At 37.4% G+C, this 18,470-nt stretch overlaps 1 protein-coding gene across 2 annotated transcripts in view; it reads right to left on the minus strand.

The window, feature by feature from the left end:
- Positions 1-584: 584 nt before the first annotated feature.
- Positions 585-18,470, minus strand: part of CA11 (carbonic anhydrase 11) — a 205,672-nt gene continuing 187,786 nt past the window's right edge. For both annotated transcript variants that reach the window (XM_072426497.1, XM_072426496.1), the window contains 2 exons: positions 2,847-3,012; positions 585-1,561 (listed from right to left, as the gene is read on the minus strand). In XM_072426497.1, the coding sequence (XP_072282598.1) occupies positions 1,527-1,561; positions 2,847-3,012 (201 nt within the window). In that variant the 3' untranslated portion in view covers positions 585-1,526. The remainder of the gene's footprint in view (positions 1,562-2,846; positions 3,013-18,470) is intronic.

Here is an 18,470-nt window from a genome sequence, read left to right on the forward strand (position 1 = left end):
ATTTCTGGGGGGAAACCAATTAACCTAACTGCATGTTTTTGGGATGTGGGAAGAAACCCACGCAGACACAGGGAGAACCTGCAGACTCCATGCAGATAGTGTCCTGGCTGAGATTCAAACCTGGGACCTAGCAAAAGCAACAGTGCTACCTCTGAGCCACCGTGCTGCCTGTGAGCCTTGATATTGGCTCTGGGGATGCCTCTAATATCAGTAGAGGTGTTAGCGTTATCTGCTAGCTTCATGTGAGTTAATCTAGGGTTCTTTTATCTATCCCTGTGAGTAATTTCCATGACGTGAACTTTTGCGGGTTTCTGTGATGTTTTAGGTGTATACACATTACACTGCCAACCCCTCCCTCCATCCAAGCCTGCATTGCATAAAGACATGCGGAGATCCATTGATGAAAACAATTAGTCATAAATGAAGCATTTTAAAAAATGTAAAATATCAATAGCTTGTTTATGATGAAAGTGGGAGGAAGAACCATGGAAAAGAACATGTAAGCAGAATAAACTTAATTTTTAAATGGGGTGGTTGTATGGTGAATAGTGCCTTTCATGGCTGTAAGACAGAACAAAGGGGTCCATATGAGATGCCAATGAGGTTGTGAGCCAGCATGGGGAAGGCTACATGATGTCACCACAATGACATAAAGCTTTTGGTAAAAGTGTAACACTGGACAAATCTCAAAAGTGGCAAGTTAATATTCTCTCTATGCGTACAATTCAGTTAAATATACGCTATAAAACAGGTATCTGTTACTAATTTATAAACATAAGAACACAAACACATCAGCATTAATATACTCAATGAGATATAGCATATACAGTAATTTAATTTTAGTTTTATTTCCATTTTCTATAAAACAGGAATTATTACTTGGTAAAATGCATTTGTATCATTAAAAGAAATTCACAACATAATGAAACCAGCAATTCTAAGTAATATATCATGTACCGTTAGGTAAAATGTTTGGTTTATTATTAGGACAGAAATAAAAATAAGTCAGTTAATCTTTTCTCCTATTTTACATCTCTCACCTGCTGATTACCTGCAATGCATTTCATCAAAAATCACACATTTCAGGAACAGGCAAGTCATTTTTAGGATTACAAAATTGTACAAAGCTGTGCAGCATGTACTTTCGAGCAGGCAATTTTTGGGATACATTTATTTCAATGTATTTCCTAAATGTTGATGGCTGTTGAATAATTTATCTGATCTTGCAGTTGGACTTTCACTGTTTCCTCTTGGAAGTAATTTAGACAGGAGATTCTGCTATTATTATGTCCGTTTGGCATTAAAAGTAGAAGTTAGCGATCATCTTTAGACGTTTAAAAATAGTTTATCATTTCTCACACACCATGCGTAAGTGACACTGTGCATTTCATGTGAGGTGTAATATTTGCAAACTTGTAAACATGTTCTTTTGAAAACACAATCAAATGGCAATACTCAATCTTGCTCCATTCATGAATCAAAAAGTTCAACTGGAAGTTTTTTAGGCTGGACAAACGTGACACAAATCAGTCTAAGTTCTTGGAAGACATCAATCTGTCCACTGTAACACAAACCAAACAATTATTTATTATTTATTTTATTAATTTAAAATACATTAATATTATACATATAATTTTCAAACACCTGATCCAAAATATATATACAAATATATTAATAGAAAATGGCTAGGAATGCAAACTTTAATCAATTTATTTATTACAAAAAATATTCAGTTAGTATTTCTGTCATCTCAAAAAAAAAAAAAAATAAAACAAAGAGCAAAAAACAAAATACATCCCTTTACCCTCTATTTTGTGAAATACCTTCCTAACTTCCCTTTGTTTAAAGATTAGTTAAAGTGTACATCTAGACAAAAATGGTTTAGAGAGAAATTTTTAAATAAGTTTTGGGAAAGGGAAGGTAGAGAAGAATAAACCCCTGTCTATTTACTTGGGGGAGATTCACTCCTACTAATTTTTCTGGGGATTCATGTCCTAGAGACAGAAAACAATGGCCAAACCAATATTTTAGCATTGTCTCAGAATAAGAGAAGATCTTTTTATCTGGGACACCTGTTCGGGTGGCAACCATTCACCTTTTAGAGGTTTCCTCTCATTAACAGCAAATGGTAAACTGATACTGCTGTATCCAAAACTAGAAAAATATTTGTGGTTATACTTACACCTAAATATAAGGGGCACCTAAACAGCACTCCCATGCAGTATATACAAAATGACATAACATAATGTTAATTCAATGCACATAGTAGTGTATTGACAGCAGTTTCTGTATAGGGTTAACTCTAGTTACACATTTACCCTACTTTAATCCAAGAAAACCTAGACCATTTTATATTTCCCCATATCAGTAACAATACTTGCCACTGTGGGTTAATATCCAGATATCTAATGATCTCAACCACACAACTGGGAATATTGCCTTCCAATAAGTGTATCTGTGTATAAAAGTTTATCACATTACTGCAATATGCAGGGACGTTTTTATTTCCTGCAAAGCTTTATAGGCTGCATCAACCATAAATATTGCACCTATCTCAGGTCTCCAAGAGTTAGTATTAATACTATAAATTTCAAAGCATAAATCACTGGATAAAGCACAAAATGTGTTTCATGTGTCATATTGGGTCATAGCAGATCCATATTTTGAAGTGGTTAACTGTCTAGGTCTATTGTTACTAGATCTCGTAGGCAGTTGTCATCTTGTTATAACTGTTTCAAAACACTTTTCGGATTTTCTTTCTCATCTTTTTTCTAAATTACAGTTTTCATTCACAATTACAACTAAAGTTTGTTTGTAGATATCTAAAATTCAGATTATTTCCATACCATGAAGTTTGTAATTTGCTCCTTTGCATTTTCGTCCTGGTTTGCGAAAATCGAGATTCCCTCTCAGCCCTCGATGAAAAAGAGGTTGAACTGGGCGGAAGTTGTCACTCATACTCTGAAAGATCTGTGATGGTTGATTCTGACTTAGCAGGCGTAAAGAGTGCATCTTGACATAAAGAAATAAAGATATTGTTAACTGGAGGGGCACAGATTAATCACCTAAATAATTTTAGGTAGCTGACATTTATGGGCATATATGTAAAGCAGGAAATATGACATTCACTATTGTAGAATGTGCTCTGTTTGGGGTGCCTTGGATTTAAAGAAGGACCAATAGATCTTACAAAAGGGAAAGATTTATTTACAGCTTAGGATATTATTTACATATAATTTTCAAGACAAAAGGGAAGAAGGTAAAGGGTATATAAGAAAGGGGAAGGAAAGGGGTCTAGCTCTATCTCTAGCACATGGTCAATCTCTCTCACACCACCATACACATCAGGGTTTTCTCTCCTTGAACCACACCCCGCTGCAGGTCACATTGTTGATTCATCCTTGGTGAAGTCTTGATCAAAAGGTCACACAGATTGTCCTTGTCCCAGGCTTGGGATTGTTGTCATATACCCCTGCCCCCTCCAGGAAGTCTGAAGTTATAGTGAACTGGTTTGGGCATAAACTGACACCAAATGGTCAAACTGGCCAAGGTGTTAATGATCCTCAGGCATCCATACATGGAAGATCAATCATTGTCTCTGTTAAGCAATCCTTTGATGTTTAGGGACTGCATCTGTCTCCACAGAGAATGAGGTTTATAGCTTGTTTCCAAGAAGGCGGAATTGTCTTTACATACAAGTCATATTCATATCAATTTTGGTCACTTCAACTATTCAAGTTCATGTGTTTCAAATGACAGTCATCGGTTCGCCTGTGAATGTTTGGTGAAAGTCACATAAATATGCCATTACTGATGTTTGTTTTACATTGTTACAGCTTTACAAAGTCAAAAACCCATTTTGTAGCATTAGGAGCCACCAGTGAAATCAAAGTCAAGTCAGAACTCCAGGTCAGCATTTTTTTCCAGTTGGTAAGAAGGAAATATTGAAGCTGTTAGATAAGCATGGCAGCCAGCATGCCACTTAAGAAGGATATGTTAGCAAAGGCAGTGGAATTATTTGCCTTAGTACTAGCGTCATTAAATGCTAAAGCCTATCTCCAGGAAAAATAAAAATGTTGCTTCAGTTTCAGATGATGCAAAAGTATTGATTCCTCTAACAGGGGATGACACAATGCAGATAACTACTTACCTCACTCCATGGTCCCATAATAATGCCTATAACAGGTATGGTACGGCTCAGCCAATCCACCAGTTACTGGGTAATGACAGCTGTCATAGTCTGGCAACCAGATTGTCTGAGCTTTACAATACCTACTGATGACAGGTACAGTTTGCCTCGTCAAGATTGCCAATGGTGCTGATGATAACAGCTCTTGTAGACTTGTATATTATGGTCAAATCAGAACTCAGATTGCCTAAATTCTTTTTAGTTTCGATTTTAGGTCAGAATAGTTCTGATCAGATTTTACTCCGATTGGAACTATTCTTCCACCTCTAGCTGTCATGCATTGGGATGATGCACAGGTTACCACACTGTGAATATCTAAATGGGCTCTAAAAAATGTGTTCAACTTTACAAATATGCAGACTCCAAAAATAAAATAGGCCTATCTTACATAATGGATACAGTAAGAGTTTGCTTACAATATATTTTAAATCTGGATAGTTTTGGAAACAAACACTAAGTGTATCTGAGCTACTGGCAGTCTTTTGTTTGCTCCTGTGAATGATAATGAAATTCAGTTAAGAAAAAAAAAGTTTGAATGCTACAAAATCATGAGGCCTCTTATTGTGCTTCCCTCACAGACACTGCAGAAGGGTGCATAACAAGCAACAAATCTGCCATCTATTTCCTGGCTTAACAACATAACAGCCCAGGGGTGAAATTCTCTCAAATGAAGTACAGATGCTGTATTGAGCCACCGCTAGTGAATTATGGGAGTCAAGTTGATTGTCATTCTGCATGCCTTGCTGCTATTTACTAATGACATGACTTCTGACAGTTCTGAATTCAGTACTTCAGCTATCAGGAAGTTAATTATGCATATTTCAGTATTTCTGCAATATGTTTTTTCGCTAAACACAACAACTGGAACAGATCTGCAAACACTGATATGTTCAAAAAAGGTAATCATTTTGTCACCAGTTTCGCAAATCCCCATAGCTACAATTAATGGAAACCTGTTATATATTTGTCCAGAAATGCACATAATTAAATGTACATAAGCAGCCATCCTCGGCGTGTTCCTGAATGTTTTTCTTTGCAGTCTGATTTACACTCTCCATGCCATTTCTATGGCTGCAATAATAATTTTTTAATGCCTGGGCTCAGTAATTGTATAAAATTTGATTTTGCTATGGTAACGGTGGTTACTAAGGATTAGAGTTTATAACAGCATTGCAGGTGCACAGGGTGGAACTTTGTAATGAAACAGCTGATTCCAAATGGGCTTTTTTATTTATCAAGCTGTTGGCTCAAACGATCAGCTGAAAAGTACGGCAAAACTTAACTAGAGATAGAATGTTTATACCTGCATTAATGTACACATTTACACTGGGATGGAACAGTTGCCCTAAGGCAAACGTCAAGCCATGCCTTCACCTTGTAGACATGTGTGTCTTATATATTCTATATTTATGAGGATCCTATGAGAAATATGACATTGGAGGAAGGATTTTTTTTCTTTCCAAATAATGTATTGTTTTCGTTTTTCCCATCGAATGGTAAAGACTGCACTGTTATTATAGTTTATTGGATTTTGATTACGATTTCATGAAATGTACCTTTACAACCATCTTCAAATCATCTACAAGTGAGGGACGTATTAACTTGTACTGCCAGTCACCCATAATCCTGGTATGTTTTCATTTCCTAATTTGACAATTAACTGATAAATGTAACTTAATAAAGTTACTTAACAAAGGTAAATTAACTAATAAAATGTACAAACAATCTGACATGAACATGCTATAAACTCACTTAGCACATAAGTTCATAGTGATGTTGATTTAGCCAATACAGAATGGTCACTTTATAAAGCAAACACATGTGCAAGGGAGATAAGAACAACAAAGAGTATTTTTTCTTGAGTATGATTAGCAAACCAAGACCCGCAGGAAGTCTTAAAGTATATCTAATCCCAGGAATAAACATTTAGGTCTCATTCACATCACCACACTATTTTTGCAGTCATATGCAGTATTACATTACAAGGCTGAAAAATTGCATACTGAGTAATAATGTTTGCATTGTCTGGTATCATGAATCCACCAAAAGGCATTTAAGTTTTAGCTGGACAATAAGATGTAAATCACTGGCTATAGTCTTATAGGGCTTAGGATCTTCAGCTTCAAGATTTTCACATTTAAAGCTGATTATCTAAATCCTCTTCTCTACTAAAAAATATATTGATTGTGTCACACTTTTACTAATGGGCTCCCCATTTGTTCTTTTGGTATAAAGAATGCAGCTGAAGGTGTTTAACAAAATAATTTTGTTTGTAATACCGAAAGGTTATAGTGGGTCCTAGTTCTCTCATCGGCAGCAGAGATATTATACTTCTGAGTATGGTCCCCACCACCATCTGTGTTGAACTTGTTGTCCTTTTGGTGTGTGGGGGTTTCCTCCAAATAAAAAAAACTGGCATCTGTCTCTGGTGTAATAGTTTTGTCCAATCGTATATGATTGGGCAATCTATGGAAAGTAAACTTTTACCACATTCACTAACCGAAGGGATTTATACCTTTCAGAATGATAATTCACTTTGCTAAGTGAACAGCCCAAATTCCTTTTGGTAAATCATCCCCATTGTGTAGAGCTACTAAACACAAAGCTGAACATGCATACACAATGCACAAATATGGCTACCTTCTTTACATATATAATTGTAAAATATTTTTTTTTGGGTTTATAAATGATTAACACACGAGCAGTCACTCATCAGGCTGATCACTTCATGTAAAACATACCTAGAAAACTAAAAAGGCTGACACTTATCCTAAAACCACCCTAACTTAAGTCCTGTCTCTGCCAGTTCTGCAAAATACTGCACCACAAGAAAGGTTCTTTTGACCAGGCATTCCCTCTACTTATGATTCTTACATTCACTGTGCTTCCGCTCCGATTGCCTGCTGAATCTCTTGAATATAACAAGTACTTTTGAATATAAAAGAGTATGTTACCTCCTCTTTTCTTCACAATGCCATGTGTGGCACTTGAGCAGATAATAACTATTCCAAGTACAATCATACTAGGTGGAAAGAAAATTATTAGTACAGACTGTCTTGGAGCTTATTCAAAGTTTCTAACTCAGGGATGCTGCAGGTGAACATGGCGATTGTATAGTGTGGGGAAAATAAGAATTAATAGGAGTAGGGAGTTCAAGACAGTCCAGTATCTCTAATTGGGCTGGAAAACAGTAAAATAGCCACAATTCTAATACTAGTAATTATGTAGCAAGATACATTTTTAAAAACAAACCTTTGCCATATATATTAATGGAAAATGTTTAATGCTCAAATACAATTCAGCATGAAAAAAGTGCTAAAAATTATACAAAATATATGTGCAAAATATAACAGTTTTAGTTGAGTTAATGAAGATCTCCAGTTTCAGTGAAAAAATGGATAGTCATATAATTAGGAATGGTAAAAATATATAATAAAGAGTATTTATCTGCATGGCCCTTTCCCCTGATAAACTTCTTAGCAAGGTGCTGTCAGCTCCAGTTCTAGCATGCACTCCTGTTGGCACCACAACATTTTATGGGATTTAGGCATGTTGAATCTGACTTCAGGTCACAGTGAAAGACACCAAAAGTAAGTATAGATAACATACAATGTGCTGTGCCAGGATATCCCTTTATAGGCAGGTAACACTGACAGATCTGCTGCCAACTTTATGCTTTACCAAAGGGTTCTTTTTTTTCTCTAGGCACTGTACACTTACCCGGCCTTCTGATCAATTTTTTTTACAAAAGCATTCAGAAGTTTGGTTGCATGTTTTGAATGTTTGCACATGTAATTGTTGTTCACCAAGAAGTTCGTCTTCCCTATAACCGGCTGAAGGTTGGGAAATCAGTTGCAAACATTGAAGCAGATTTTACTCCTTCACTTCAGATTTCATCATTTTATCAGCTCAGAAGTCAGTTGGAATTAAAAAAAAAAAAACACCCCAGTTTTTACAAAGTATGAACTTTACAGATATGAAAACACTGATGTTTATATGGAATTCTAGAAATATGAATATGCCCTGATATCCTGTAAACACAGTATGCATAAAATTAGCTGATGTTTGTAGGGCTACAAATTAGTTCTTGGAACTGTAACTGTTAGATGCCAATCTTCCTCGAAGTCAACAATAGTGTTACTTTGAAAGAATAAATAATAATAATACAATGAAATGAACAAAATGTCTAGCACTGAATATAATACCTTACATGAGAAACAACTATTTTTGTTTTCATTTAAATATCAGGTTATTACTAGTGATATTATTGAATGTAGACTTTTCTCTGCATATTTAAAGCATCATACCTTTTTTGTTTTTTTCTTTTACACTTACATACTATAACTACTAAAAGTACATTGGGGGTTATGTACCTCCAGGGATACTTTTCTTAAAAATATTAGGCTTCTAAGAGACTTCAGTATCTTAAATCAAGCCATGCTAATTTGCAAGCAGGTACAGAAATACTATAAAACGCCATATCAAAGCCAGCATGCTAACTACATTAGTAAACATCTATTTATTTCACCTTTAATTCACGTTTTTATAACTTTTGCTATGCAAACCAGTTTGAAATATTGGTATTAAAATGATCGTATTATTTAAATCTACAGCCAGCTGTGATTTTTTTTAAGAGTCATGTCGATGCCCAATATTTTACTGCAATATACATTTATAACGCAGGTTAAGCACACACCATCTTAATCACATTTACTCAGTCAGCATAAATCAGAGGCCAATGGCTACATCTGACCTGTGATGCATTTTATCAGACACAACTAGGGTGTGTTTGAACTTCAGGCAAAGCAAGTCAAATGCAAGCTTAACTTGGCAAAACAGCTGTGTGGTTTGAGTATACTATTAAAACACCCATTAATATAAAGCCCCTGATTCATCAATAAAATCCGCGCTCGCTGGAAGCGCGAAAATACGCGCGGCCAGCAATCGCGGTTTACCGTGGTCCGGACTCGAGTGTGCTCGTACACTCGCCTCCTCACTGCCAGCCGGGTTCCTGCCTTCATAATAATGAGCAATAGGGGGCGCGAATCTGCCAATTAAGGCGATTAGATTTCAGCTGCGCGATTAAGGAGGATCTGTTAAGTTCAATGGTGCGATCATAGCAATTCGCCTATGGAGAGGAGTTGAATTCGGTTAACTCTTGCCTAACAGGAAAGAAATAAGTGATTTAAAAATATGCTTTTTTCTTAGCGCATATAAATGTTAAAAACATTTAAACAGCGCAAACATTTTTTTTTAGGGCTATGGGTACTGTGTGTGCCATTAGAAAGAATGATTTTTTAGGGGAACAGTGACTTTTAATGCAGGCTCGCCAGTGTAAACCTGCCGGAGATGCGCGGCTCCGGCCGTGATCTTTTTCAGTTGCTGAATAGCGCGATGGCGTACGATTTCGGATCGCGAATACGAATGTGCGAGCGATAATCCGATTCTGCTTGATGAATCAGGGGCAAAGTCTCAAGCTGTCACAAGAATAAAATTTAATTATATTTTTAATTGTTAGTGTATAGACCTCCATAAAACTATTTATATTACAGCACTGTATGGAGATAATCTTATTGCAATCGGCAGATCTTCCTAATCGCCACCCATGGCTACCATGTACTTTCAGAACAGCAATAGGTAAAGTCTAAAAGATTATGGTACTTATCGGTAAAGGTAACCCATATATCTCATTACTCATCTCCGAATATCTACAGTGTATACTTTAAAGATTGCAGATCAAATCATCTGCATGGTAAGGCGGAGGTAACTTCATAACAAAAAGATGACATACTCCATAACACTTAGATGGGGGTACAGTATGACCAGAGGCTTCTGAATCTGTAAACATTTTTGAGGAGGCTTTCTGTGACCTTATTGGAAAATATTTTTATCCCTTACATGGTCCATGGTGCTAAATGTAAGTACCAAGAACAAAAGATACAATGCCCATAATCTAAATTCAGAATGCCAGTTTTATGATGCAGGCTAATTTATCCAAAGAATGACACTAGAGCGAGTCTTTAAGTTAAACCAAACTATTGTTTCTTGCACTCTTCTGGGTCTTTGCTTATATCAACAGCAGTTACGGCTCATTTTTTTTTTTTTGGGGGGGGGGGGTGTTGCTGTACTGGTGCTAAGGGGCTAAATCCCTGACTGGAATTTTAAACCAGAGTGTTTTGAAGTTGCAGGTAGCTGTGGGATTGCAATGCAAGATAAGCCCTGTCTGCTAATCTGGCTGGGCCAGAACTACTGCTAAAATTGATAAAGACATGTGATGAGCTGTAATAAAGTAATGAGTTGCCTGGGAATGTGAACACATTATGCTGGAAGAACAAATGGAGAGGCTTAAAGTTGCATGGTTAAATAAAACATGAGCCTTCTCACTGTATACACAGCACGCATATTCCACAGCCCCTGTAAAATCAAAAGCTGCTTAATTTACTGTGCCACAAGTAATATTCTCACAAGCACCTTGGCAAATAGAATTGTTTTTATACATTTAACCTTCATCATGTATATTTTTTGCACGCATAATCTAAGCAAAGAGCAAGGGTTAGTAGTAAGCATCACAGAGTGCAAAAGTTAGTAGTCAGTAACATACAATAAAATACTGTAAAGTATCACAGAGTGCAGGGGTTAGTAATATGTAGCAGAGTTCAGAGGTTAGGAGAATGTACTGTGTGTAACAAAATGCAGGGTCATGATTATACTGCCTTCTTACATATTGGCATATCCCCCAAAATAAAATATATAAATGATTGAGTAAAGGATAATGTATCTTGCAAATGAACTAAGAACATATTTATTTTTTTATTTCTAATATATTATATTATTACACAGACCTGTCTTATAAGCACCAGCAACAGCTTTACAGCAGCAGCCAGACTGCATAGGTTCTACTCTGTGTCTCCTGCACAGCAAACACAGTGGGCATTGGCATGTTATGGCACATTTGGGCTAGGAGAAGCTTGTCTAGGTTAATTGGAAAGGCTCTGCCAAAATAAGCTGTGGCACCCAACTAATAATACCTTCTATCCATATTAGTCATATCTGATGCAGACTGATGGATGTGCTAGCACCCATAGCACAGAATGTTTAGGGGTGCTACAGCACATTCAAGCACTCCCATTAAAGCTCTCCTGTAAACATATAGGCTTTCTTGTTCTTATTCAAATGCTCTATTGTGTTTTACATAACCTCTTTTTAAAATGTAAATCATTGGATTTTTTCCCAATGAACCTGGGTGATCCAAAAAACCTGGAATGGATCTATTCCTGGATTGAAAACATTTGCTAACAAATAGGAAATCCATTCCAGGTTTGCTGGATCACCCAGGTTCACTTATGAAAGCATATCCTCTTCAGCCTTGGAGAGCTTAAATAAATCAGGTCCATTATCTCTACTTACGATAGGTCATTTTTTATCTTTTATCATAATCTCTATTTTATTCATAGTCTTAAAGTCATACTTTCTTCTATATCAAAATCTCTGTGCTTCTTGTATCATCATTTCTGTTCTACTTATCAGAGGTACTTTGTATTTTTTGTGGATATCAATATGTTTACTGTACACATCAAAAGTTCATCTCTATAGTTTACCTTGTCTTATTTGTTTTCTCATACTTTTGTATACATGTATTAAACATAGTTTATCTTACCTTGCAAACAACTAAAAGATTCCACATGAAACCAGAAGACAATCTTTTAACTATGTTTCCATATTCTTGTAAAATTTTAATGACATACAAAAAAAGGATTTCTGGATGAAAGTCAGAGGGTAATAAATGAGAAAAAAAATCTTTAATAGGTAAGCATTGGTGCACAAAGTTCTGTTTATGAATTTTATTTTCAAAATAACCAGATTAAAACCTTTTCCCATAGTATTCAATTGGGGTCAATTGGGTAAAAATATTTTGAAATAGACCTCTCACTGTTTAAGGACTAGTTTTCCATATAATGAAAAGAGAAACATTTAAAAAATAATTTTATGAAAAATTATGGCATTTTCTTTATAACTGTCAGCAGAAGTATACTAAAAACATTTTTAGCATTTGATGTGTCCTCATGTGTCTACAGAGAGACTTTCCCTGGTGGCACCATCAACTGGGAACTCTTCGCTGATTTCTCAAACAACAAAAAACACATAATACAAAAACAAAAAATAACATGAAAAACAAATCTAACATATTTCTATTCTATCCAAAATGTAAAAAGAAAGTTTTGGAAAAAATTTTATCCTATTATTTTAGTTTTAGTCTTATGAGAACACTTATATACTTATATTTGCTTTAACAATTTTTTTTCTAAAGATGGTACTTTGCCAAATTATGTAATTCTTTGTAACTTGCACTAGCTTGTGCACTTTACTATTTTTACTGAAAAGGTTATCCATGGCTATTCTGCCTGTCTCCATGGCTGAACCAAGTGCAGTGTGAGTCAGTTTATTGTTTTGGAGGGGTGGAGTATCTCTTGTTTTGTCACTTTTTTTTCTGTGTAGTATTCTGGAGGATTTAACCTGCTTTGGATCTTTCTAATCCCCCTATATCCCTGGTACCCCACTTGTGACCCTAAGGTCAAATGCAGCCCTTTGGTACACGATACATAGCCTTCAGGGCCCAGCAATTAATAGAAACAGTGAGTCCACTTGGGACTGAAATGGCTTTGTAACTGTCTCCTGCAGGATGTACAATATCTCTGACAGTCTACTGTAGCAATACAGCTATTGAATAATCCCAGGGGGCACAGCTAAGGTATTCTATACCCTGTAAATTGACCCCTACTGCCATAAGTCTTCTGAGAACCAATATAGGTGGAATGATGAGCACCAGTGTCAGTAAGGTACTAAAAGAAAGCCTGGAAGGAAAGAAAGAAAGGGAAATTTTCACCTATTTTGTATACCGACTATTGTTTCCACTAATATCTTTATGTTTTCTTGCAGTGCAACCCCTTCTGTAAGTGAATATTGCTTCATTATTAAGGTTTCTGCATACCACAGCTGAAGCCTACACGGTCTTTGTGATATCTACAGAAACTAATCATAAAAGATTACAGTTCTCCTAACGGCTGTTCTGTGGGTGAGAAACAATATTTCATAAACAATACCAATAAACTCACAAAGCAGCATTGGTCTGTAAAACAGCATAGGTGTCTGTCTTAATGAAAATAAGTATTAAATGGAATAAACAAGTGATACCTCTGCCAGCATGCATAGACATTCTGACGGTGAGTAATATGCTTAGATGATATGAACCTAAGATATTACAAATCCTCTGTCTGACACTAATATCTTTATTATGTTTTTAGAAGAGCATTATGCTGTGACTGGAAGTACGAGTTTATGTAGAAGAGTATTTTGATAGAAACCACTAAAATGTAACCGAGAGCCAGAAAAAAGTCAGACGGCGCATGATTAAATGTACCTATTGTGACACATTAAAAATATTACAGAAAAATATAAGAAAATCAATCAAACATTTATTTTAGTGACAGATATGATTAGATTTTATTTGAAGAAACAAGGAGTCATTGAAGAAACCAGGGAAGCGGTATTTATGAATAAATCTGGCAAATTAATTCAATAATTTCTACTTTATTCAAAAAGGAAATAAACTATGCTGAGCCCAACAAAAGGCAGGGAGAGGAAAAAAGAATAGTCACCAGTATTGCCTGTGGGCAGCCTGCTTTGTTCCTCATTATTCACTTGTCATGTCTTTTCTGCATTATGAGCCTGATGTATTAAAGCTCTCCAAGGCTTGAGAAGAAACACTTTCATCAGTGAACCTGGGTGATCCAGCAAGTCATTTGTTAGAAAATAGTTTCAATCCTGGACCAAACTTATTCCAGGTTTGCTGGATCACCCTGGTTCACTGATGAAAGTGTATCCTCTCCAGCCTTGGAGAGCTTTATTAAATCAGACCCTATGTCTACAAAAGACAGTATGTAACCCAGTAATGACTAAATCTTTTCTGAGCAGTCAGATGCAGCAGTGCCTTATATTTCACAATGTAAAATACAGCTATGAGGCTACAGAACAGGAACTAATAATGCTAAATGCTCCCTATACCAAAGCAAATATTCAGAAAAATAGGAGATTGTAACCAACCTTTTTTGCCCCATGTGATAATTGTACATATACTTCCCTCAACTTTACCAGTACTTAACATTAGAAGAACTATATCCAAACTTGAAAATTTGTGCTTTCTGGCAGCAAAAAATTTATTATGAAACATTGGCTGAATCCAATGGTCCCATCCCTGTTACACCTCACAAAATCACTACATTCTCTTATGGCGATAGACAAAATTGAAGTTTCTCAACATCTTCTCAATGATTGCAGCCGTGTCTGCAATCATTGAGAAGAGTGTGCGATCCCCGGGGCACTACAAGGTTAATTAAGTAACTAATCGTAGTGGAACTGCAGGGTTTATCTGCAGTTCAGTTCCCACAGTCACATGACCGTGGGAATTTTGCTGTCACAGCTGTGACTGCAGGCGATCCCCAGGCACTGAAGGTTTAATGGGGACAAGTTTCCCCATTCATCACATCTAGTACCCTGTGTTCTTGGATGAAGAAACTCTATACAAGAACACATACTACTAGTACAGTGCAGCAACAGCAATCAGGATCGCTGTTGCAGCCCTGTAGTATGTATGCCTGGATAGAGTTTCTCTTTCCAAGAACACAGGACTTTCTGAACCAGCTGAAAGAGGCAATTAAGACAAAATGCCCTGAAAAGTTGACCAAAGAGATCCTTTTCTTGCAGGACAATGCACCTGCGCACACATCTAACGTTGTGGCTGCCAAATTGAACACCCTGGGTTTCCAATTGGTCCACCACCCCCCCTACTCACCTGACCTGGCCCCTTCGGACTAATATCTGTTCCCGAATTTGAAGAAACACCTGAAGGGGCAACTTTTTGAGGACATTTCTGAAGTCAGAGATGCTGCTGAGAACTGGTTTGGAGCCAAACCAAAGGACTTTTATTTTGACTGTCTAGAAAAGCTGTAACTACGCTGTACCAAGTGCATCAGTCTCAGGGGGGAGGATATGTTGAATAAATATGTTATTTCATTACTCTGGCTCTCTTCTTTCTGGGCAAAGCCAGGAACTTCTCAGCACCCCCTCGTGTTAAAAAAAAACAAAGCAAATATACAGTTTTAAGCTCAATTCAAATGTAATAGGCTGGCACATAATGGAGATCTGTTCTACAAAGGTAAAAACCAAAAGCATTCAATCAGATTTCAAAGGTATAAACATTGAAATTGCTGACTGGATGCTTCTTTACTGCGCCAGTCACATGTTCTTGAAAAAAAAAACACCAAACATATTATGGCTCTCATGACTTTATGTGCCAGGGGTACTAGTGGGTCATGGACGTTTGACAGGTGGGCTGCAAGAGCACAGAGATGGAGAAGGACCCCGCTTGGGGGGGGTCCACCAGCCAGAGCCACGGACTATGTCTTCTGTATGCCATGCAGGCTCAGGGCTCAAACCTGCGATGGGAGAGTGGGTGGGTTCTAGCATCATCAACATGGCATCACTCTGGGGGAAGTTTCATCCCCTTGTGCATGCGCGGTCCAGAGTCCGAAGATTTAGTGGTCCGTGAGCCCCAAAAGGTTGGGGACCACTGGTCTAATCAATATTCCTCTTTTCTATGGTGATGCTGAAGCCTTGGCCATCATCTAATTATTGAAGAATTAGAAACCCTTGAATCTTTTTCAATATGTAACCTAATACCAAATAACACAAAAACAAATTGTCATTCAACTAATGAACATGAAAGGCATTTAAGTAAAAGATAATTATCATTAAATTCCCTATGTTTTTTTTTTTTACCACAAGACTGTTTTGATGCTGTGTAAAGCTATTCCCCAAATGAGCTGATGAATATTGCATTGGTTTAAACAGTAATTGCTTTCTGCATTCCGTGATTGTGGAGGAAAAACGCTACAAACATTTTTGGAAATAGTCCAAAAAAAACAAATGGTTCATTGGAATTATATATAAAATCTCAGAATGTTGGCCAGTGCATTGTCAAAGTTCAAATAGTTCTCTGTGTAGCCTTAATTGCCTAAACAAAACCTGTACTGTAAGTACTACACAGGGAGAATTTGTATATAAATTGAAGAAACAAACACATTTTTTTAACTTTTACATTTTTCTACAGATTAAAGATGGGGCTAACCTAACAAGAGAAGACAGATAATTGGGGCAATTCCAGGTTAAATCTTGGAATCATAATCAAGATGAGTTTATGAGTGAGAGGAACATTAATAAGGTCAGGTGAAAAGTGCAGATAAGTGGTAAAGTATCCTCAATTTTATGCTCAAGCTGATAGAAAGCCCCTATTGGTTGAGGAGGGTCTGGGGACTTTGTGCAGCAGAACACTTTGCACTTCCCTATGACACCCCCTGGGCAGGGGGAGAGAAAACTAATCTGGCTGCATAGTCCACAACAGATAGGAGGTGAGCCTTGTTAAGACTGTCATGCACTAGGCAAATGTTATAAATTAGATATTAGATTTAATAAAAAAAAACAACTGAACAACAGTCTAATAAAAACCATAACATTCTTGATTAAGTATGAAATGGTCAATTCTTTTTACATCTGAGGAATTGAGGTCCCTCTCCACTGTACCACCTCCCCTTTACCCCTGTGCCAGTTTCAACAGCCAATAGAGTGCTCCCTTGCCATGGTTTGTATTTAAAATCATTTTGTATCATTGTAAACAGAACAGAAACAAAATAGAAAAAAAATATGTTTTCATTATTTTGTCTAAATTTCATAATAAATGAAATCATTTTTACAAAACTATATTGGCAAAAAAGCCTGGTCCTCCCCCCAAGTAAAAAAAAATATATTGCTTTGTTATATTAGGTAATGGCAAAGATTTCACTCAATAAAAAGCCCATACTGGAAATATAAAAATTGCTATGTTCTGGAAGAGGTATATGTATGAGAGTTTAAGGCCTAGCCAGTATTCCAGTCCGGCCTAACGCCCCCCTAGTACTTTATTGTTGTATCCAGCCTAATTGAATTGTCGCGTTATTGCAAGTTCCTGTGATTTTAGCTATATCATCAAGTTCCCGCACAGTAATCCCAATTACTATACCTAAAGACCAGAAGCAATGCGCAGCTACCAGTCTCCGGAAGGTTGACCTTGAACACCGTGTCTTCAACCCCGAACCCCTTTGTTTAGTGTGCAACGACACTAACAGCACTTTCAAGTGGTCAAATCTTAAGAAGCATTTTGATGCCAAGCACGCGCGCACGTACAGAGACTACACTGCGGATGAGTGGAGGACTGAGGTGGCTCGTACGCAGTCACGGTTGGATCAACAGTCGTCCCTCTTTAAGAAGCAGGCCTCCAAAGCTTCTGAGGCTGCTGAGCGTCGCACTCATTCTTCCTATGAAATGTCCTTGTTGATTGCAAAGAAAATGCATCCCTTCACTGATGCAGACTTTGTAATGGATTGTATACTTGCTGCTGTTGACATCATTTGTCCCAAGCAATACAACGCTTTCAAGGCAATCCCGCTGTCTGCCCGCACTGTGACTCGATGCGTGGAGGACTTGGCCTCTGATGTCTGGTCTTCGAAGTTCAATGTTTACGAAGTTCAAAACTCTTGATATATTCTCCATCGCCTTGGACGAGAGCTGTGATATCAAAGACACTGCGTAGCTGGCCATCTTTGTGCGTTGGATCATGCAAGACCTGGAGGTAGTTGAGGAGTTTCTCAGCCTCATCCCGATGAATGGAATGACAATTGGCCAAGATGTCCTCAATGCCCTCCTACCTGCTTTGAGTGGTTTTGACCTGTTGAAGCTCGTCTCGGTGCACCTGTTCGACGGTGCACCTGCCATTGATGGATGTACCAAGGGACTTTGGCAGCTGCTCATCCACCACTGCTGCACTTTGGTCTGTGTGCAGGAGATACGCAAGGTGCACTTCATCGTCCACTATGAGTCACTGTGTGCCAAAGCAGTTGTCATGAAGGACATTATGTCTGTTGTTGTGAAGTTAGTGAACGCAGTGCTTGCTCGTCCTCTCAGCCACTGCATCTTTAAGCACATGTGCAAAGCTGCAGAGGCTGATTATGGCGATCTGCTTTACCACAAGGTTCAAAAGTTCTGTGACAAGGTTAAGCTCTGTGGTTCGGCTTCCCTACTGATATCACCCCCTCCTCCTAACGAACTTAACCTGTAGCTTCAAGGACGTGACGTGCTCATCACGAACATGGAAGCCTACGTATGGGCATTCAAAGCAAAGCTGATTCCATGG

This window comes from Pyxicephalus adspersus, chromosome 11 (assembly GCF_032062135.1).
Source record: "Pyxicephalus adspersus chromosome 11, UCB_Pads_2.0, whole genome shotgun sequence".
Lineage (NCBI taxonomy): Eukaryota > Metazoa > Chordata > Amphibia > Anura > Pyxicephalidae > Pyxicephalus > Pyxicephalus adspersus.